This window comes from Miniopterus natalensis, chromosome 14 (assembly GCF_054644295.1).
Source record: "Miniopterus natalensis isolate mMinNat1 chromosome 14, mMinNat1.hap1, whole genome shotgun sequence".
Lineage (NCBI taxonomy): Eukaryota > Metazoa > Chordata > Mammalia > Chiroptera > Miniopteridae > Miniopterus > Miniopterus natalensis.
In genome coordinates, this window is record NC_142094.1 from 9087667 (window position 1) to 9107281 (window position 19615).

At 53.3% G+C, this 19615-nt stretch overlaps 2 protein-coding genes across 3 annotated transcripts in view; one reads left to right on the forward strand and one right to left on the reverse strand.

The window, feature by feature from the left end:
* WDFY4 (WDFY family member 4) overlaps positions 1-19615 on the forward strand; it is a 240722-nt gene that overhangs the window by 160671 nt on the left and 60436 nt on the right. For both annotated transcript variants that reach the window (XM_087824106.1, XM_087824105.1), the window contains 3 exons: positions 1166-1286; positions 4072-4157; positions 5591-5653. In XM_087824106.1, coding sequence (XP_087680232.1) covers positions 1166-1286; positions 4072-4157; positions 5591-5653 — 270 coding nt within the window. The remainder of the gene's footprint in view (positions 1-1165; positions 1287-4071; positions 4158-5590; positions 5654-19615) is intronic.
* Positions 16920-17687, reverse strand: LRRC18 (leucine rich repeat containing 18). Its single transcript, XM_016200859.2, has one exon. It carries the CDS (start codon positions 17685-17687, stop codon positions 16920-16922), a length of 768 nt encoding a protein of 255 aa, XP_016056345.2.

Below are 19615 nucleotides of genomic sequence, written 5' to 3' on the forward strand. Positions count from 1 at the left end.
ACCACCCTGACCATGACCAGGGACTGAAGTCCCACTGGCCCAAGTGAGGGCCTGACTGCTTTCTCAGTTTTTCCCTGGAGGCGTGACCGAGAGGCCCAGTGCATGGTTGTCCCGCAGGCTGGCCTCAGGCTGCAGCTGGAGCTGGGGTGGCAGGAGGTGGAGCACAGTCTTCTCCCCTCCTGCCACCTCGCCCTGGGCGGGGCTCCTTCGGCTCCTGGCTCTTTGGGTCTGCAACAGGCACACGTGCTTCTTGAAGCTGAGGTGCTTGGGAGGCCCTCCATTTCTCAGGTTCTCAAGGGCATTTTATCAGAGCTCTGTGGTCATGTACACAATCTGAAGTTACCACATTGAGAGGTTCAGAATGTAAGTGTCTGTAACTGGAATCATAGTTATTTCTCAAGTGCCCTTTGTGTTGCTGGCAAGAGCTTCGTGTGGCTGCCTACGGACATTTCAGCTACTTCGGGTGCCGACATCACCCTTGGGGGACAAATACTCACCCAGTTCAGACCCTCCCTCCCCCTCCTCTTCCTGTCTCCCACGGGAGTCATTCTGACGTCTGAGAGGGGCTCGGCCTGGCCTCTGCTGCCACGTGGCTGGTCCCTGGCTCTGGGCACCTGCTCTAGAGCCACTGCTGAGGCCGTGGTCATCGTTCCCAGCCCACTGGCATCCCAGCCCTGTGCATACCCCTTTGTGGGCTCGGGTGTTCTCTGTCACTTTCTCCCATGTGGTGCGCCCCCAGCGCCACGCTGCCTGAGGCCATGCTGATCACAACTTTCTCATAGTCTCCTCATCTTCTTGCCTTATTTCCAGAGCCTGAAATTTCTCCAGATGGGACTAGAGTGTGTCCTCTACTCTTCCCCACCCCCTCAGTCCACTTAGGCCACTGTACCCAGAGGGACTCTTACACACACTCCTCAGCAAGGGCTGCTGTCTGTCTTGGAGGCTGTCCCCTTGCCCTTCTGTCTTCTCACCCGGTGTGGCTGGTGCCTCATCCTGCTGCTCAGGGCAGGGCTAACGAGGACAGGCACTCAGGGTTTATTAGGTCAGCGGCACCCTGCTCCCGGTGACCCCCAATGTGTCTCAGAAACTCAGGCAGGGCTGCAGGACAGGAAGAGGGACAAGCCCACCAGATACCCTCTCACTAACACGTCTTATTTCTTTTCAGCATCAGTGATCCATTCATTTTCAACCTGTGCAGCAAAGACAGGTCCTCCGACCATTACTCGTGCCAACGTCACAGCTACGGTGACCTCAGGGAGCTCCGGCAGGCACGCTTCCTCCTGCAGGTATGACCCAGGAGGGGGCAAGGGAGAACCACCTCTTCAGAGGCAGGTGGTCCGGGTGCCATCAATGCCCTGTACGAATGTGAGGGACACACCTCATAACCCCCTTCTTGCCTGTGCATAGCCCAGTGCCCTTGGGGACACGCCTACGAATTCCCCTGGCTTGTGTTGTGTCTGGTCGCCTGTCTCAGAGTTCCCACTTCTTCCCTCTCTCCCCAGCCCTTGCCATTTGGCTGTTGGGAGCTTCCCTCAGTGCATCATTGAAGATCCAGCCTCTGCTTTCTTTTCCCCTTGACATGAGGATTCAGGAGTACAGGACCGGGCAGCTCCACCGCCCCCGGGTCGAGCTGATGCCTGGGAGTTGAGTGCCAGTCTGCCCTTTTCTGATCCTGATCGCATGGACCCCCTCAGCTGGCTGCCACCCCTCCCTCCCACCCTCCCCTCAGTCACCAAGTTCTTGCTAATTTCCTGGGCCAAGTGGTTTAGAGATCTACTGATTGTCCCCTCAGCTAGGGTGCCAGAGCCTCGCCCAGGTCTTCAAGGACTCACCCAGGTACTGAACAGAGCAGGCTCCTTTCAGAGACAGAGCTCGGCCGCCAGCAGTCACAACCTGGTGTTTCTGGCCCCACCTCAGGCAGAAATCACTCGGTTTAGAGGTTCAGAAGCATCAGCTCAGGCAAAGGGAGGAAGAACTCTGGGCCCCAGTGACCTCAAACACACCTTGTCTTCACCAGCCCAACCTCTGCGGTAGTGAAGCTGCATCCATGCCCAGGGGCCTCCCAAGCAGTGGGCAGAGGAGTAGCAGAAACCCCGCTGTAGGAGGGGGGCCCAGATCCTTCCCTCCTCTCTCTGCAGGGTGTCTATTCTGCAAGGGCCAGCAGGGGGCAGTGCTTCGCCCTAAAGATGGAATAAGAGTGCCTTTCATTTGCAAATTTCTTAGGGAGTGTAATTTAGCCTGGTGATCCCTCCCCCATCCCGTGGGAGGCCTTTGTCTAAGACTGCAGCCCAGGGAGGCCTTTCTGGGGGCTCATTTAAAAAGTACCAGAAAGGATCAGCTGTCCTGCTGACAAGGGTCCAGCGAGTTGCTGGCATCTGACCAGCTCTCCCTCTTCCCTGCCGTTCTGCTGCTTTTGCCCCCAAAGGGTTGCCCCTCACTGTGCCTGACCCTACTGGACTTCTTTGCAAGGAGATGGGTTAGAAGGGGATGCACTGAAAGGCCCTGCCCCCAAGGTTCTGGGCAGTGTGGCCAGTATGGACCTGGTCCTGACCACGGCCCTGCCACCTTGGCACAGCTGGGCGCTTCTCTGGGCTCCTGTTCCCTCTGGTAGGCAGGGGACCACATCTCGTCTTCTCTACCATTACATGTATAGAGCTTAGCACATTTTGGGGGCACATACTAAGTGTCAAAGATTATTGTTTTAATGATTATATATCTTACAGGTAACATATAATGGCAAATAGGTGTCAGTGAGTGAGTTTCTTTCCCCCCCAGTAAACGGTGATTGTTTACAGATGGTTGGCCAGCCTGGGAGTGGAAGCCATGTGAGCGCAGCCAGGCGGGACGGCAGAGCTGTAGGCACAAGGTCGCCATTTGTCCAGCCCTAGATTCCCCCAGGAGGTCTGAGCGTGGGCACTCCAGGTTGCTGGGCAAGTCACTGCCTCTCTAGATTCTATATGGATCATCTATTTGCCTGTTATTTATATTTCTATTTATAGATAAAAATCCGAGGCTCATGTGTCCCTCCGTGCCCAGACCTCCTCCCCTGTCCCTCCCTCCAGCCCTGGGAATTCTCTGCCAGACCCCACCCATCCCGTACGTGGACTCGCTCTCTCACTATTCCAGATCTGCTATTTACCTGGTGTGGGTTAGAGGGGGGCAGAGAGGGAGGGAAGAGGGAGAGGAAAGTGAAAGAAATCTTGCAGAGTTCATTCAGCCACTAACAACATACCTGTGAAACAACACCGCTGCGTCAGTGTGGCCACAGCAGTGGCTCGGCAGACGGGCCTGGCCAGGCACCCCAGGCCTGCAGGTCTGTGGGTCGCACACCAGCTCCCCTAGTGCTTCTGCTAAGGTGACCCTGTGGTTCAGGAAAGCAAAGCGTCGGCCCCGCCCGGGAGTGAGTCCGAAGGTGTCAGCAGGCGCTTCCTCCCTTTGTCTGCTCCTTGCTTGTCCTGGGAGTGGGGCTCTTGCTTCCTGCTTTGGCCAAAGGGACCCTGAGGCCCCCTGACCTCTTGCCCATTCTGATAAGACCCTGCTCACCTCTGTCACTGAAGTCTTTGTATCCCCCTGTGGGGGGCTGGAAGGACTAACCAGGAAGGGGGCCTGTATTATCCTAAAGAAAGTGGTAAACTGAGGCAAGCTTGAGTTTATGCGGGAATAGCAGGAATGACCATGGGAGACACGCTATACAAGCTCCAGGTGAGTCCGTTGAGGGCTTAGGGCACTGTATTCATGGGCCAGGAGCGCAGAGGGGCACGTCCAGCCGGGGTCCAAGCAGTAAGTTCACTGGTTCGAGGAGGGGAGGGTTCTTGGTGATGTTCACTGTTGAGGAGCTGAGCCTCGGCCCCTCTAACCCAGGCATTTATGGGAAATCGGTCTTAGTTAAGTTACGTTTTTCTGAGGGCGCAGGCGTGAGAGGCTCCATTTCCTGCCTTCTGGCTCCACGTTAGATTGAAAGCCTCTCACACCTGACACAGAGACCCAAACGACCCGTTGCCAGTGGCTCTGCTGCCTGGCAGTGTCTCCATTCCGGGAACTTCAGGAGCAATAAAAGGGTTTCTCTTATAGGACATTGCCCTGGAAGTCTTTTTCCGAAACGGATGCTCCAAGTTTTTTGTCTTCCACAACAGCGATCGGAGTAAGGTCTTCAAAAGGTAAGGGTTTGAAGTGTCCTCTGAGCAAACTGATCAAGGGCTGGGAGCAGACAGACTGCTCAGCTCTGTTCTCAGAACTGTTCTCGACCCACGGCGGGGAGAATTCAGGTTAGACACGAGGAGGAACTTACTGACCCACACAGCTGCTGAATTATGGGAAAGTATAGAGAGCGCAATGGGATTGCCTTTTCTAAGTCCCGGGAAACGCTCCATCTCATGGCCTGAAGGAGTTTGGGACAGTAATGACTATAGGGAAAAAACGGTGCAGACACCACATATTTAAGAGACTGGCTGTTGAGCAGGCCTTCCAGAATTTTCTGGCTTTATTTTCTAATTATCCAATAATTCTTTTTGGCTTATTCTTTCTTTTTGATCCCAGTTGCCAATTTTAGTTGTTCTAATTTTATATTTCATTGGAAAGAATTCCAAACACTGATTTTCCACGTCTGCGCGAACATCTTTTTTCTTAAAGAGAGAAGCCTGCTGTTTTAGTTTAACTTCTCTTTCTCCAAACAGATTTATCAACCTAAGAAATGTAAGCTAAGAAAGAGATAAAACAAATATTTATTTTTATTACTATTAAAGTTGCAGATAAATAGATAGAGATTTGTGGAGAATCTGGAAGGGACAGAAGGGAAGGTAGGTTCCCAGCACAGACCACTCAGGAGCTGGAGTGGCCGGGGGGCCCATGTTTGGCTCCACTCTGGCTGGAAGTTGTGAGGTGAGATTTGACATCCTGACCTGAAGATCCAGGCCACTTGTGCTCGGAGGCTCTAGCCTCGCCCTCCTGTTGGCCCTGGCGCGTCACTGGCACCGGAGCAGCTGCTGCCTCCACAGGGCCGGGCAAGTGGGGGAAAACAGCCCCTGCAGAGAGGCCGTCGTGCCAGCCCTGGGCGCGCCTCCAGTAGCTCTGCGCCTCCCTTTGAGGTTCTCCCAAGGGCGCTGCTGTGCTGCCTCCTAAAATTTCTTTCAAGCTCCATTTGAGACCAAACCAGAGAAGTAGGCGTGGGATGCTGACCCTCATGCTTGTTTCCCCTCGTGATTTCTGGGCGTTAAAGTTTTCACAGTTAATCTAGGAGTCGCGTGTCTTTCGCTCGGGTGTGAATGTTACCCAGCCGCCCCCGGCCCGCTCAGGAGCCTGAAATTAGGATGGCGCTTGTCCCCAGTGAAGCTGGCAGTGGCAATGGCAAGTGCCTGGCCCAGAGGAGGGATCTAAAACACGTATTTCTTATTGCAACTTGTTTTATTGTTATGATTGTTGTTCTCAAGGCTGAGGGCTGCTTCCGAGGTGCACCCCGGTCCACTGGTCACGGACCAGGGCAGGATGGGTGGGGGTCAGGCACCCATCTCCTGCCTGCCTCTGAAAATGTCTCCCTGGTGCTGGAGGGGGTCCTGCCTCTGCTGATAAAATGAACCTTGCCTTTTTCGTTTAGCCTCTGCGCTTTCCAGCCCAGCTTGAAGGGGAAGGGCGCCACGGAGGAGCCCCTCAGCCTAAGGTAAGGATGCGGGCAGAGCCAGCCAGGCTCTCCGGGCACTGGCCTTGCTTCCATCTCAGGGCCTAATCCCACTGCAGTGGTGTCATGCACAGAGTGGCCAGCGTGTCCCCTTATTATTCTCTCTCCCCCCACCCCCCTGGAAGTTCCTTCTGCCAACCAAACCTCTACCAACAGCCTGGATGACCCACGGGCTCTGTGGCTTTTTCAGACCAAAATGGCAGGAAGCAGGCCTCTGCCGTGGTGGGCGGGTCAGGTTGACAGAAGTGCCAGCCCAGGCCCAGCCTTGGCCTCGGGCCCTCAGGCTCAGGTGGGTGAGCAAGCCTGGGCCTGTCCTCCTGTAGGACACTCTCAGAAAGCTCAGGAGCCACATCAGTGGGGGATGGAGTCAGGTTTAGTCTAGGAATCTGAGGCAGGGCTCCTCTTTCCCTGCCGTGTGACGCTTACAGCCCCTGCCAGGCGCCGCCACAGGCCCCCAGCGCCCCAGAAGGCCGGGCAATCAGTGGGGCTTGTTCCAGCTGGGGAGGCGGCGGAGGAGGCGGTGGATGGAGGAGGCGGTGGATGGAGGAGGCGGTGGACGGGGGAGGCGGTGGACGGGGGAGGCGGTGGACGGGGGAGGCGGTGGACGGGGGAGGCGGTGGCGGTTGTCCCCAGGAACGTGGGCGGGGTGGTAGGGGCGTCCCCCGGAGCGGCACTCAAAATGCCTGTACTGACTATGGGATGGACCACCAAGTCATTCAGAATCACTTATCGATGGTTAATTATCTATCGGTTTTGTTGTGTGTGGTGTTTGCTGCTTGACAGGGCAACACGCAAAATACTCAGACTCTTCCCTGTCTTTATGTTCTCCTGAGGAAAATAGAAAACAAATGAGAGAAATACAAAGCATAGTAGATAATATGTATAAGTATAAAATACAAAGTAGATAGACGTGGGGATTGAAATCTTCGACGGGGTGATAAGGGAAGGCTTCACCAAGAAGCAGTATTTGAATTAAGACGGGAACAAAGTGGAGAAACAAGTTGTGCAGAAACAGAAAGAGCACTTCAGGCCAAGGGCAGAGCAAAGCCGGGGCAGCGAGGGCCTTGGCTGGGGCCAGGGTGGCTGGCGGCAGGGACTCAGTGGGAGGAGAGGTCAGGGAGCTAATGGGGCCAGTTCAAGGAAGCCTCGGGGCTCACAGTGACGGTGCTGGCTCTTCCTCTGAATAATGGGGCGTATTAGGGGGATGGTGTGACTAACGAATTTTAAAAGACTCACCCGGCTGCTGTGTGGTGAACAGACCACAGTGGGATAAAGGCAGAGCTGGGAGGCCGGTTAGGAGCGACCCGGGTTAGGGATGATGATGGCTTGGAACCAGGAGGTGACCGTGAAGACGGTGCGGTGCTTAGATCCTGGACATGTTTTGAAGGTACCTCTGATGGCGTCTGTTGACAAATCAAGTGTGGAGTATGTGCCTGTGAGAGAGGACTTACGGATAAGACCAAAGGTCTAGGTGGGAGCAACTGGAGAATGACATGGGGAGAGTACAGAACTGTGTGGGTGTGGTGATGACTGGGGCTCAGTTTGGGGCACGTCAGCTCTGAGACGCCTGCCAGGCATCCAGGCGCAATGTCATGCTGGCCGTTTGGAGTTCACAGAGAGGTCCAGGTGAGGGTGAGTCTGGAAGAGGCTTTAAAGCATGAGGCTGGATAGATCGCCACAGGAATGAGTTCACATGGACAAGGAGCGGAAGAGACTGAAAGCTGCAGCCAGAAAGGCGGGCACTGCAGCTGTGGAAGACGTCCCGAGAGCCAGCTGTGCCTCAGGGAGGGTGTGGCCGCTGTGCTGCCCCGTGCTGCTGGTGGGCCAAGTAAGACTAGAACTCAGAAGTGACCGCTGACCTTTGCTACATGCGGGTCATTGATGACCTTCAAAGGACCCGTCTGAGTGGCTGCCACAGGAGCTCCCGGTAGTCTCAGGCACTCACCCTTTACTTGGTAGCTCGTAGGGCATCCAGGACATAGCGGGCAGTGGTCTAGGAGGCCTGGGTAGCTGGGGCTCTGGAGGTAGAGTAGCTGCTTACCAACTGGACTGGATGTATTTCGACAGTTCCACACTAGTAGAACCCTAGTTGTACATGTAAGTTGAATATTAGCCCTGGTGATCTCATATCACACATATGTTTCATATGAGCCTTACTCTCCACTTGGGTTTCTCTGTAGCATTTCAGTGTAAGCGGGAAAAGGCCATTTCAAACTAACTGAAGAAAAAAGATTCGTCAACTCACATACCTGAGGCCAAAAATGGCCTGGCTCCAGGCAAGCTAGATCTCTGGGCTCAACAAGGCCTCAGGACACTGTGGCTCTCCATCTCACAGTGAGAATTCCCTGGGTCGGCTCCATTCTCAGCAGACTCTCAGCATAAGGGCATCAGTGCCCTCAACAGCTCCAGGCTGATAGTCAATCCCGTAGGAATTCTGCCACACAAGGAATGCCCTGTCCCAGTGATTTTAGCAAAAATCCCCCAAAGTGGTTTTCATCTGCCCAGGGGAGGTTAGTGCCCATCCCAGAACCAATCACGTGCTTTCATAGGCCAGGTCAGGGTCATGTGCCCACCCACCTTCTGGGAGTGGAGTCAGTGCCACCCAGCGACGTAGACCACACTGAGGGGAAAATACACATCCACAGAAATATTCGGCCTCCAGCTGCCCCAGGCAGAGCTCCCCCAGGACCACAGCACTCATGGGCTGCATGTCCATCTTCTAACTCCTGGAACTTCTCTCTTCTTGCATGAACTTTGGCACAGGTCACTTCACTAACCCTCTGTCTCTGCAGATCACCCTCTTATAAATGTATTATGGGTGTAACATCACTCAGTGACTAGATAGCTGCCCCTACAACTGGGAGCGGTACCCTGTCCATTCCTATTCTGTTGTTCTCAGAGTCTGAGAGGTGCTTTGTCCCAACAATGCACACCTTTATCACACAGGTAAGGGTCTAGATTCCTGTCCCAGATAGAGAGGGAGTAGATAGAGGAGCTAAACTGTGGCTATGGCCACTACTTTGGTTGTCCATACAAAAATGACTGCCAAGTACAAGAGATAATCTTGCCCTGTGGATGAGTCAAATTTGCAGAAACTACTTCTCACTCATCCACGGAGATAACCCTAGACACCCTCCTGTATACCACCTTGCACCTGGGGGACAGCTGGTCACTGTGTCGATTGCATTTCCATTATGTTAATTTTCCCCATCATGTCCCTCTGAGGCCACTGGAGCAGACTGTTCCATGGCCATTCTAGGCTTGCCTGGCATCGCCCCGACACAGCTCCAGGCCGGAGACCCTTGGAAAAATAGCAAGCTGCTGGGGTCAGCCGGGAAAGTGCACAGTGCCCCAAGAAATGCTTGCAGAGCTAATGGAAGGGGAGCTTTGACAACAGAGGAAGCCCCAGCCAGACCATTGGTCCTAGGCTCTGCAGCCACGCGGGCGGCCCGGGCATGCAGCAAGGCTGTGCTCAATAGCCAGCACGGCCTTTGGCATCAGACCAATTTGAGCTCATACTAGGTGCTCAATAAATTGTAATTCCTTTGCTTAGTTTTGATATCACCTGCTATATATTTCGGGTATGTTTATGAAACAATTGATTAAAAGCAGGTGGCGTCTGTGCCGTCAGCTCTTTTACGCCTCTCCTTCCCAGCGCTTCTCTCACAGCCACAGGGTGCCTTCAGAATTTCCCGGGTGTAGCTCCCAGCCTTAGCAGGGCTTGGCAGGCCATTGTTCCATGCCATTTTTTAAAATTTGGATTACCAAGGATAATGTCAAACACACAATTAGTCTTTAAAAATGCCTAGCTGTACTTTAGACACTCCAATGACCACAAGCTTCTTTTGCTGAAGAAGGTGTGTGGTCTATTCTGAGAGTTTTCAGCTGGCTCAGGATGCTTGGCCTGTGCTACAGGTTTTCTAGTCTCCAGCCCCCAGGTCTTGGTGACTGGTGTAGCCCATCTGGAGGCCATCCCCACACACAGAAAACCAGAGCTTTTGAGGACCAGGGTTTTGCCTAGAATTCCAGTGACAATGGCTGCCTCCCGAGCTGAATTCCAAGGAATTGCTGTGCCTGGATGAACCTAAGACCTGTAATCCACTTGTGTCTCCCATGGTACAAGACTAGACCGTTCTGAAGGCAGCGGGGTGGCATAATCAGACATGGGTGGGGTGCTAGGCTCTGTAACCTATGGGGCCTTCTAACATAAACCCAACAGACCCCCTGGACAAGTGTCTGACAGCCAGAAAATTCCCATGTTAGACACAGGCAGGCTCTGCTGAGATGTAAGGGTGTCAGAAAAGTAGAAAGAATTGTTGAAGTGACTGGGAAAGGACAGCTAGTTTGGAATGTATGTGTGGCTAAGCACAGTTAGTTATCTGTGCCCTTCCACAAAGGGCTGGAAACAGCTTTAAAATTAAATAAAAGGTACAATGATCCTGTAAAAATTACCGCAGCACTCCTGGAGTCGCCAGTTACTCTAATTGACTTGAAACAATAGAGAACAAAGCCACTGGGTTTTGTGCTGGGCTACCATTCCCCAGTGACAGATAACCAGAAACTGAGGGTCTTTTAAACTCCCCCTGAAAAATACTTTCTCTTGGCACCGAATACCAAATTTGCCCTTGTCTAAGGGTAGTGGATACCAAAATCAATTCCGTTTTCAGGAGATTTGAAGACAAGGCCCTGCAGAATATAATCTATACTGTTTCTCTGAAAAGCAGGGAGGGCCTGACATGTGGCCTTATTTCTGGGCAGACACTTCTCTGGGATGCTAGCACCATCTGGCTCAACTATCTGCTCCCCAGGCACCTCAGTTCATGTTGAGCCCCGAGTTTAGAAAACTCACACGGTTCAGATGCCCGCATGGCTCTTGCTCTCCCACACAGCGCATGTCAAGTGCGCCGAAGGGACCCATCCATAGCGTGCTCTCTGACAAGGTGACATGCTCACTGACGTGTCATCAGGTCCAAGGTGGTCCCTGGACTAGAGGACACCGTTGGGTGTGAGTCAGTGGTTATATTTGGGCCCCGACTGTGTCGGAGGGTTTGTAATCTCCGGACTGTTCTCTCAGTTGTACAGCTTATTTAATAATGTTTAGAATGAAATATATTTTTTGGCACAAAGTTATATAGTTGAGTGTTGTCAGAATTTCCTTTATGGATTACCTTTGAAAAATAATGGAAGACAGAGAACTTAGAAAACAAACCATAACAAGCTATAAATACCTATAAGATGATGATCTTCCAAGATTGTTAGTGACACCCCAGAGCTGGCAGCATGGAGGCCATAATCCAAGTTCTTTTTTTTTTTTTTTTTTCTTCTAAAAATGTCTTTATTGATTTCAGAGAGAGGAAGGGAGAGGGAGAGAGATAGAAACATCAATGATGAGAGTCATTGATCGGCTGCCTCCTGCACGCCCCCTGCTGGGGATCGAGCCCACAACCCGGGCATGTGCCCTGACGGGGCATCGAACCGCGATCTCCTGGATCCTAGGTCGATGCTCAACCGCTGAGCCACGCCGGCCGGGCTCCCCCTTTTGTTCTCAGCCCTGCTGTGTAGGGTCAGCCCTGCTGGGCACCGTGCGGCCGAGCCCGCGGACGCTCACGACGCCGGGGAGGAGCGCTGCAGCCCGTCGCTGAGCCAGGCCGCGCTCCGGCTCTGGGCCCGCAGCCCTGGGAGGGCAGACAGGCACCGGTTCAAGGTCCCCTCACCCACCTGCCACCTGTGCCCAGCCACCCCCAGAAAACCTGGGGCGTGGATAAAGATGCCAGGCATTTTCTTTCATTTTAGCATCTCTCTCAGGAATCTTTAAGGACACGACCGACAGTGGATAATTTGGGTAGTTCTGGAAACTGAGGCATTTACCCTGAAATGCTTCACTCTTCAGCTGCTCTTGAGGAGCTTTCAGCTTCCCTGTGGTCACTCACAAACTAGCCCTTGACACATGTCCAGAGATCTGTTTATTGCTGCACTTAGGTTGCAAGAGTGTTTCTAATTTTTTTATTTTAAATTAACTACAAAGCCACAGAAAGTTGCAAAAATAATACATAGATTCCCCATGCAGTCTCCATTTCACTTCCCCCAACTGTTGCATTTCATGCAGCTACAATTTCAGAAGCAGGACATTGACCTCAGTGCGATGCGTGTGCACAGTGATTTATCATTTTCTCGTGTGTGCGGCTGGGTGCAGCCACCACCAGCAGCGGCATACACAAGTGTTTATCTCCGCAGATACATCTCTTCTGCTACCACCCTGCGGTCGTGCCCACCCTCTGCCAGCCCTTGCCAGCCTGAAAGCCTGGCAAGCACTGGTTGGCTTCTACAACTCTGTCATTTAGAGGATGTTCTCCAGATGGAGTCAGAGTACGTGACTTTTGGAGCTTGACCTTTTTCACTGATAATGTCACCGGCCCGTCTGAGCTGCCGCCTGTGGCAGTAACGTTCCCTCTGCGCTGCTGGGCAGTGGCCCGTGTGCAGATGTACAGTCGTTCGTTTAGCCTTTTGCCTGTTCAGGGAGGTGTGGCTGTTTCTGGTTTGGAGCCGGCACAAATGAAGACTGTGCACCGTTCGGACAGAGCCTTATTCTTTCCCGTTGTCCATGTCTCTGTCTTCTTTCTCCTTCCCACCTGGGCATCACTAAAAGCCTTGTTAAAATTCTACTTTGATTTATCTAAAGTATCTTTAGTGTATTTCTCTGTCTGAACTGTTTTGAGCACAGGTCAGTTGCTCGAGCCGTTGCATTGTACGTGCGCACTTACCACGGGCAACTGGTGCCGAGGTTCCGCCGTCCGAGCGAAGGGTATAGGCCGTGGCTCTTTTAAGTCTTAAAGTCGTCTTTTACATCTTTAATTGTCTACAATTTATAGCTGTTATTTTCTTAAGTATCTCCTCTATATACATAAAAAACATCAACTAGTTCCCACAGTCATTTTCACACACAAATGATCTAAAGCAAAACGAGGCAAAGTGCATTTAAGAAGCGCGTCGGTGGCTGGGCCAGCACCGGCGAGCCTGGCGTCCAGGATGTCCCCCGCCACTCACTTTCTTCTCCTAACTGAGGCTGTTCTTCTTCAGAGCTGCGTATTCTTGTTCGCTGATCAGTCTTCAGGTTTTCCCCTTAAGCTACTCTGGGAAGATGCTGGGGCTGTCCTGGGGGTGGAGACAGAGGCCAAGGCAGTTATTCCAGGTGACAGAGGCAAAACACAGGGCAGAGGTCGCACACGCCTGGCTTTCAGAGAGGGGGGGCCTGGGTTAGTGGAATAGGGCGTTCATTCTAGTTGAGGGAAGAGAAGCCCCATGGTCTTCCTATCACGTTTTTAGGCTTAATTTCCAGGAACTAAAGACAACTGTACTATTTTAGAGCACAAAGGCACGTCAACATCAAACCTTTCCGTTGACAGAAAAAGCAATAAAATGTAGAAAATGTCTCCTAACTGATTTCCATCTCCAGTCTCCACTTCATCCTACCACCAGGCTCTCCTGGCTAGCCAGGTGCCTAACGTGCGTGCACCCCATGGCGAGCCAGAGCCCCCGCCCAGCCGTGCCTCCATCCTGGGGAAGCTGCCCACACTGAAACCCCTTCCTAAGACATGGCTGTGAGATGAAAGCATAATGAACACTAGGGCAAGCCTGGCGAAGAAATGTCTCCTTGCATGCCAGCCACTCGGTGGGCAGCGGATCAAGAGGGGTGCTTGAAGGGTATAGAGAACAAGCGCAGTGGGGGGCTGTGCTGCGATGGAGCGGGGGGGGGGCTAACCCATGGCTGCGATGGAGGCGGGGGGGGCTAACCCATGGCTGCGATGGAGCAGAGGGGGGGGCTAACCCATGGCTGCGATGGAGGCGGGGGGGGCTAACCCATGGCTGCGATGGAGCGGGGGGGGGGCTAACCCATGGCTGCGATGGAGCGGGGGGGGGCTAATCCATGGCTGCGATGGAGCAGAGAGGGAGTGGGGGGCTAACCCATGGCTGCAATGGAGCAGAGAGGGAGCGGGGGGCTAATCCATGGCTGCGATGGAGCAGAGAGGGAGCAGAGAGGGAGCAGGGGGCTAACCCATGGCTGCGAGGGAGCAGAGGGGGAGCGGGGGGCTAACCCATGGCTGCGATGGAGCAGAGGGGGAGCGGGGGGCTAACCCATGGCTGCGATGGAGCAGAGAGGGAGCGGGGGGCTAACCCATGGCTGCGATGGAGCAGAGGGGGAGCGGGGGGCTAACCCATGGCTGCGATGGAGCAGAGAGGGAGCGGGGGGCTAACCCATGGCTGCGATGGAGCAGAGGGGGAGCGGGGGGCTAACCCATGGCTGCGATGGAGCAGAGGGGGAGCGGGGGGCTAACCCATGGCTGCGATGGAGCAGAGGGGGAGCGGGGGGCTAACCCATGGCTGCGATGGAGCAGAGAGGGAGCGGGGGGCTAACCCATGGCTGCGATGGAGCAGAGGGGGGGGCTAACCCATGGCTGCGATGGAGCAGAGAGGGAGCGGGGGGCTAACCCATGGCTGCGATGGAGCGGGGGGGGGGGCTAATCCATGGCTGCGATGGAGCAGAGAGGGAGCGGGGGGCTAACCCATGGCTGCGATGGAGCAGAGGGGGAGCGGGGGGCTAACCCATGGCTGCGATGGAGCAGAGAGGGAGCGGGGGGCTAACCCATGGCTGCGATGGAGCAGAGGGGGAGCGGGGGGCTAACCCATGGCTGCGATGGAGCAGAGAGGGAGCGGGGGGCTAACCCATGGCTGCGATGGAGCAGAGGGGGAGCGGGGGGCTAACCCATGGCTGCGATGGAGCAGAGAGGGAGCGGGGGGCTAACCCATGGCTGCGATGGAGCAGAGCGGGGGTGCTAATCCATGGCTGTGATGGAGCAGAGAGGGAGCAGGGGGCAAGTCCATGGTGCAGACCAAGATCCTTCATAGGGGCAAAGGGGAACCTTTTCTCTTAACTCCTTTCTTTGCTGATCTTTTGCTAAATAAGAAGGGAACACTAATTCTAAGAAAAAAGTGTCTCAAGGGGAGAAATGGGAATGGGCAGGATCCAAACAACTCGCCAGCACTCTGTTTGAGCTCTTAGGCCCCTGCCTGAATTCTGTCCTTGGAGTGAAGCTGCTTGTGCAGCAGGAAGGCTACCTAAGGGACGTGTTCAAGGCCCAGCGTACGAGCAGTGGCCTCTGGCGTGACACTCACCAGGCACATCACAGCCACACTGCTCCATTCACCTCCGAAGGGCTCTCACCATTTCCAATGGCAAACGAAGGGAAAATGCTCCTGCTGGCAGGGGCGCAGTCAAGCAGGTCTCTAGACTCTTACTGGTAGATCCATGAACGTGTCTAAACTTTTTATAAGCTACTTGATAGCATGTATCAAACCTTATTTTAAAAACACACCCCTTAACTCAAAATCTACAATAATGGAGCTATACCAAGGAAATAATGCAACATATCTCAAAAATATTAATCATACAGGCTTTCACCCCAAATCTCTTTCCATTGGTGAAAACCAGAAACAGCCTCCCTGCTGCACAGTAACTCACAGTCATGTCCACGCTTAACTGCCCTGCAGATGTTTTAAGTTTGGTGAAGACCATGTAGCAACACAGGCTTCAAAGCAAGAGAAAGATGGTGTGAATGCTGTAATTTTAACTCTAAAAACTACACAGTCGGGACACCTGTTACTATAGCTGGCTTACACTGCAAAACTGTGGACACTTTAAAGCTGTTGCATTTACAATTATGGTGTAGTTTTGTTGCTTTTATAATGGGAAACATTTAATAAAGGGGAAACTGAAGCGGGAATTTTTAATCCATATCTCAGACATATGGTGGGGTTGTCGTGGCGAAGCATTAGGAGCAGAAATAAGCAGCGGGGAGTGAAGAAGTGCAGTGTGCTGCCTGCCCTGGTGGTGCCTGTCTGGGGGTGTTACGGCCAGAGCACCCTGCTGAACCCACGGATGCCCGGTGCTCTCCCCTTGACAGCTGCAGGGCTTGCCGCCAGCACAGAAGTCTCGATTAAATGTTTTAAAGCTCCCTAAAGAGATCTTTCTTGACCTTTTCTGTAGGCAGTGTGGCGGTCGGGGTGAGCGGCACAGAAGCTCCCTGCTATCGTGAGGACTGGCTCTGCCACTGTCATTTCTGCCAAAAGATCTAGTATAAATAGGGACACTGTCCAAAGTGGCATTTCAGCTCTGAGATGCACCAAGCTTCAGTTCTTAGAGAGAACTGGCTTCCCTTCAGTGTTTACCTGTGCCGTCTGCTTTAGGGGCACAGCGACCCTTGGAATTGGGGTCATATCATTCCCACTTCACAGACGAGGGAACCAAAACTAAGTAAGATGCCCAGGGAAATGGCAAGAAGAGCTGCCCTGAACTGCAGTCTTTGACTCTCTCTCTGCCAAGCCAGCCCTGCACACCACATGGTCCTGATTGTCTACCTTCCTCAGACAGTGACATTCTGTCTGTTCTTTCAGTGGGTCTTTCCTACAGGCTGTGCAGGGAGAGCCAAGCTTCTCTCCATTGGATACAGGCCCTGCACCTCGCACTGGGCCTGGTAAGGTACTTGTTTGTTGACTGCACCAACCCATACCTGCAGCCATTCTTTCCTTACTCCCACAAGAGTCTGGAAGAGAACTGGACAGTGATATGGGAGTGAAGCCTCCTTCATTCACAGCCAAGGGCTTGCAGGTTGCCGAGAGAAAGCTCCTAGAGCAGGTTACGAAAACACAGAAAAGAGAGAAAGAGCTCTGCTTTGAGCCCAAGATGATACCTGCCAATACTTAATGATAATATCTTCCCATCTCTGTGGCCTACTTTTGTTCCCTTCCAAGGCTAAATGTCCACCTGCCTCCTAGCAACTGGTGCTCTGAGGTCCCTGACGTTTGAAGCTCTGACCAAAAGCAGCTCCACAGAACAAGCTCCACGCTGGGAGGCTGGTGGATAGTCCTGAAATGCACGGTAATGACACTAAGTGCGTGGACTGCTAGCTGCCCGGCCGGGGCTCGGCAGGAGCGCTCCGAGTGGAAGTGAGGTGGAAAGCCCCTCCCTCACTCGTGCCGTCTGTGTGGGGCGCACATGCAGAGAAGACTGGCAGGGCACTGAAGCCCTTCAATCAACAAAACCACAAGCCGAGATGGTGGGGAAGGTATTTTATGGGCTTGGCTGGAGAACTGTTGCAGCGATGGGGTGATCTTTCAGTTTTCCGTGGCTGCGGCCCATTGCTATATTCCCTCCCTCCCTTTTCCCTTTCTGCCTAAGGGTCAGGGTTCAAGGTCACCTCCACTCTTCCTGGGACTCCTTGGCCATGGAGTTGGGCGAGGTCAGACTGCTGAAGATGGCCTTTTTCGGTGTTGTCACGGCCATGCTCTTGATTTTGTTCAGCTTGTCGCGGGCCTGTTGGCATTTCTTTAGGCAAGCCCCACACAGATCCTTCGCCTCCACCAGGTATAAGTTGTCCAGCCTCTTGATGGAGTCTATGAACATTTCAGCCTCCTCTTTCTGGGGGAAGGGGTTTCGCTTTGTGTTGAGCTTTTTCAGCTTGGGGAGCTTGGCGATGCTAGTGGGGATGTTGCTGAGCAGGTTGTCATGGAGCCCGACCTCGTGGAGCTCCTTCAGGGCGCCCAGTGTCGTGGGCACGCTGTCCAGGTGGTTCAGGCCCAAATTCACGGTGCGGATATTCTTGAGTTGGTTGAGTTCCACAGGCAGCCCATTGGTGGTGAGCCTGTTGTTGCTGATGTTGAGGAAGAGCAGGCTGGTCATCTGGCCGATGGACTCGGGGAGCTTGTCGATGTAGTTGCTGTGCAGGTCCAGCCACCGCAGGTTCTGAAACTTGGAGATTGAATCAGGGATCTTCCTGATCATATTGCGACTGAGGTCGAGCTCGTCTATGTCACTGAGTCTCAGAATACATTTCGGGAAGTTGGTGATCCCCATCTTGCTCAAGTCGAGGCGTTTTCTCCCATCAAATGTGATTTTGATGCAGTTCTTGGCCACGTTGAGGGTGATCTTCTTGCTCTTGGGGGCTTTCCAGCTCTTAGCCATGCTCTTCAGTGGAGGAATATGTCTGAAGTATGCTGTTCTGGTTGGTTGGTGATCAGTTTGAGGAAGAAGTCACATGAAACTGCTAGAAGATATATTCTGATCAGAAGAGAAAAATATCAAGTTAGGAGATGACATGAGGTACTGGACCCCCCCAAACCATAATGCTTTGCTCTCTAACAGTTTAAAAGGAGAGAAAGAGGAGAGTGGAGAGAAAGTAGGGCATCAGCAGACATAACCTGGACAAAGACCTTCAGCACATCGAATGCCTTCCTCAGACCTCAGTGTTCCCAGCTGGAGGGGAGAGGCGCAGGCTTGGAGGGAAGGCTGCTCAGTGCCCAACCGGCTGTGCCATTTCCTGACTTAGGAATCTCTCCATGGCCCTGGACTTTCCACTACCTTCCACCCCCTGCCCAGGGGAACATGTAGTTGTGTATGTGTGTTTCCTTGGATATCTGCCATTTTCCAGACCCTCACATAAATCCAGTCTCTCTTTAGAGTTATCTCAAGGTTCCTAGGGTGGGTGTGCTGAGTTCTCAGTCGGATAACAGCTCAGACCTGAGGGAATAAGGTGGCTCACTTGCCCTGCAGGGTCTCTCCTTATAGCTTTCTTCCCTTCGGGGCCCAGAGGAACAGTCACACTGTGGCTACTACTGCAGTGCAACAGGAGCAGCGCCAAAAAGCCTTTCGCTCAGCCCACAGTGAGAGGAGGCGCTGCACCATGCCCCCCGAACGTGGAGGGGCCAGGCTCAAGCTTCAGTGCCTGCCTTTTCCCACACCCTCCCCCTCCCTGCTGCCCCCGGGTCTCCACACTGAAACTCAACGGGGCGCCTGTGCCCTGAGAGGTGCGGTGATGTTATGACTGCAGCCATAGGGGGAGAGAAATGGATGGACTGAGGGGTCGATTCTGGCCTCAGATGCTTGGCTTAGAAGTCCAGCTCAGCCACAGTTTTCTTAAATTTTTAGTGCTTCAGTTTCCTCATTTATGAAAACAGCCCCCTCACAGGCCTCTTAGGGAGTGTAGATTATTTAACTATGAAGCTCTCACAACAGTGTCCGGCACATAGCAAAGCTTGATTAATGCTGACTGTTAAATATTACCAGAAACTTTGCACATACTGATTTTAATCCTCAACAATCCAGTAAGATCCATAGGATTGTCCCCATTGCAAAGAGAGGAAGACTGAGGCTCAGGAGTGAGGCAGGTCTCCCGCTGGGAGGAATTTGCAAACTGTCCTGTGCTGTCCTACAGGCTCTTTTCTTTTCTAAACCTGATGCCTCTTGCTTTCTGCTTTTCTCCCTTGGACCAAACTCCCACACCAGGCACAAGCATGTGTCAAGAGGAAATGCTTATGGTGGGCGGGCGGCAAAGGTGCCTGCAGTTTCTCTCCTTCACCATTCGGGCCCATTATCAGGAGCCGCATTCACACAGCACATGAAGTGCCAGCAAACCAGGCTGTGCACCTGTCACCACCTTTCCCTCAAACAGTGATCCTCAGTGTCCAAGGACAGTGGTGAAAACCGCCTTCCATGAGTTCAGTATGAACCCCACTGCAGCCACTCCTAGCAGAGGCTCCCACCCTGTGCCGGCCCTACTGGACCACAGCTCCTGGGATGGATGGAGGGCTCCAGAGCAAGCCATCGCTCAGCTCTGAGCAGCATGGATGTTCTCCTGAGCAGCCTGGGAGCTGAATCTCTTCTTTAGAAACAAGGGACCAACCTCATTCAGGCATGATTGGCTGGTTACCAGAGACAGTACTGGGTGCAGCAGTATTGGAGTTTCTGCATCATGTAGTGCTGAGGAACCAGATGAAATAAAGCAGCATGAAGGGAAGCCGGGGTCCAGTCGCACAGTTAGGATGGAGTAAGGAGGCTCTGTCTATGTCACCCACTGAGTGCAACTCAAGGCCCCAGACAGTGCAGAGCAGCTC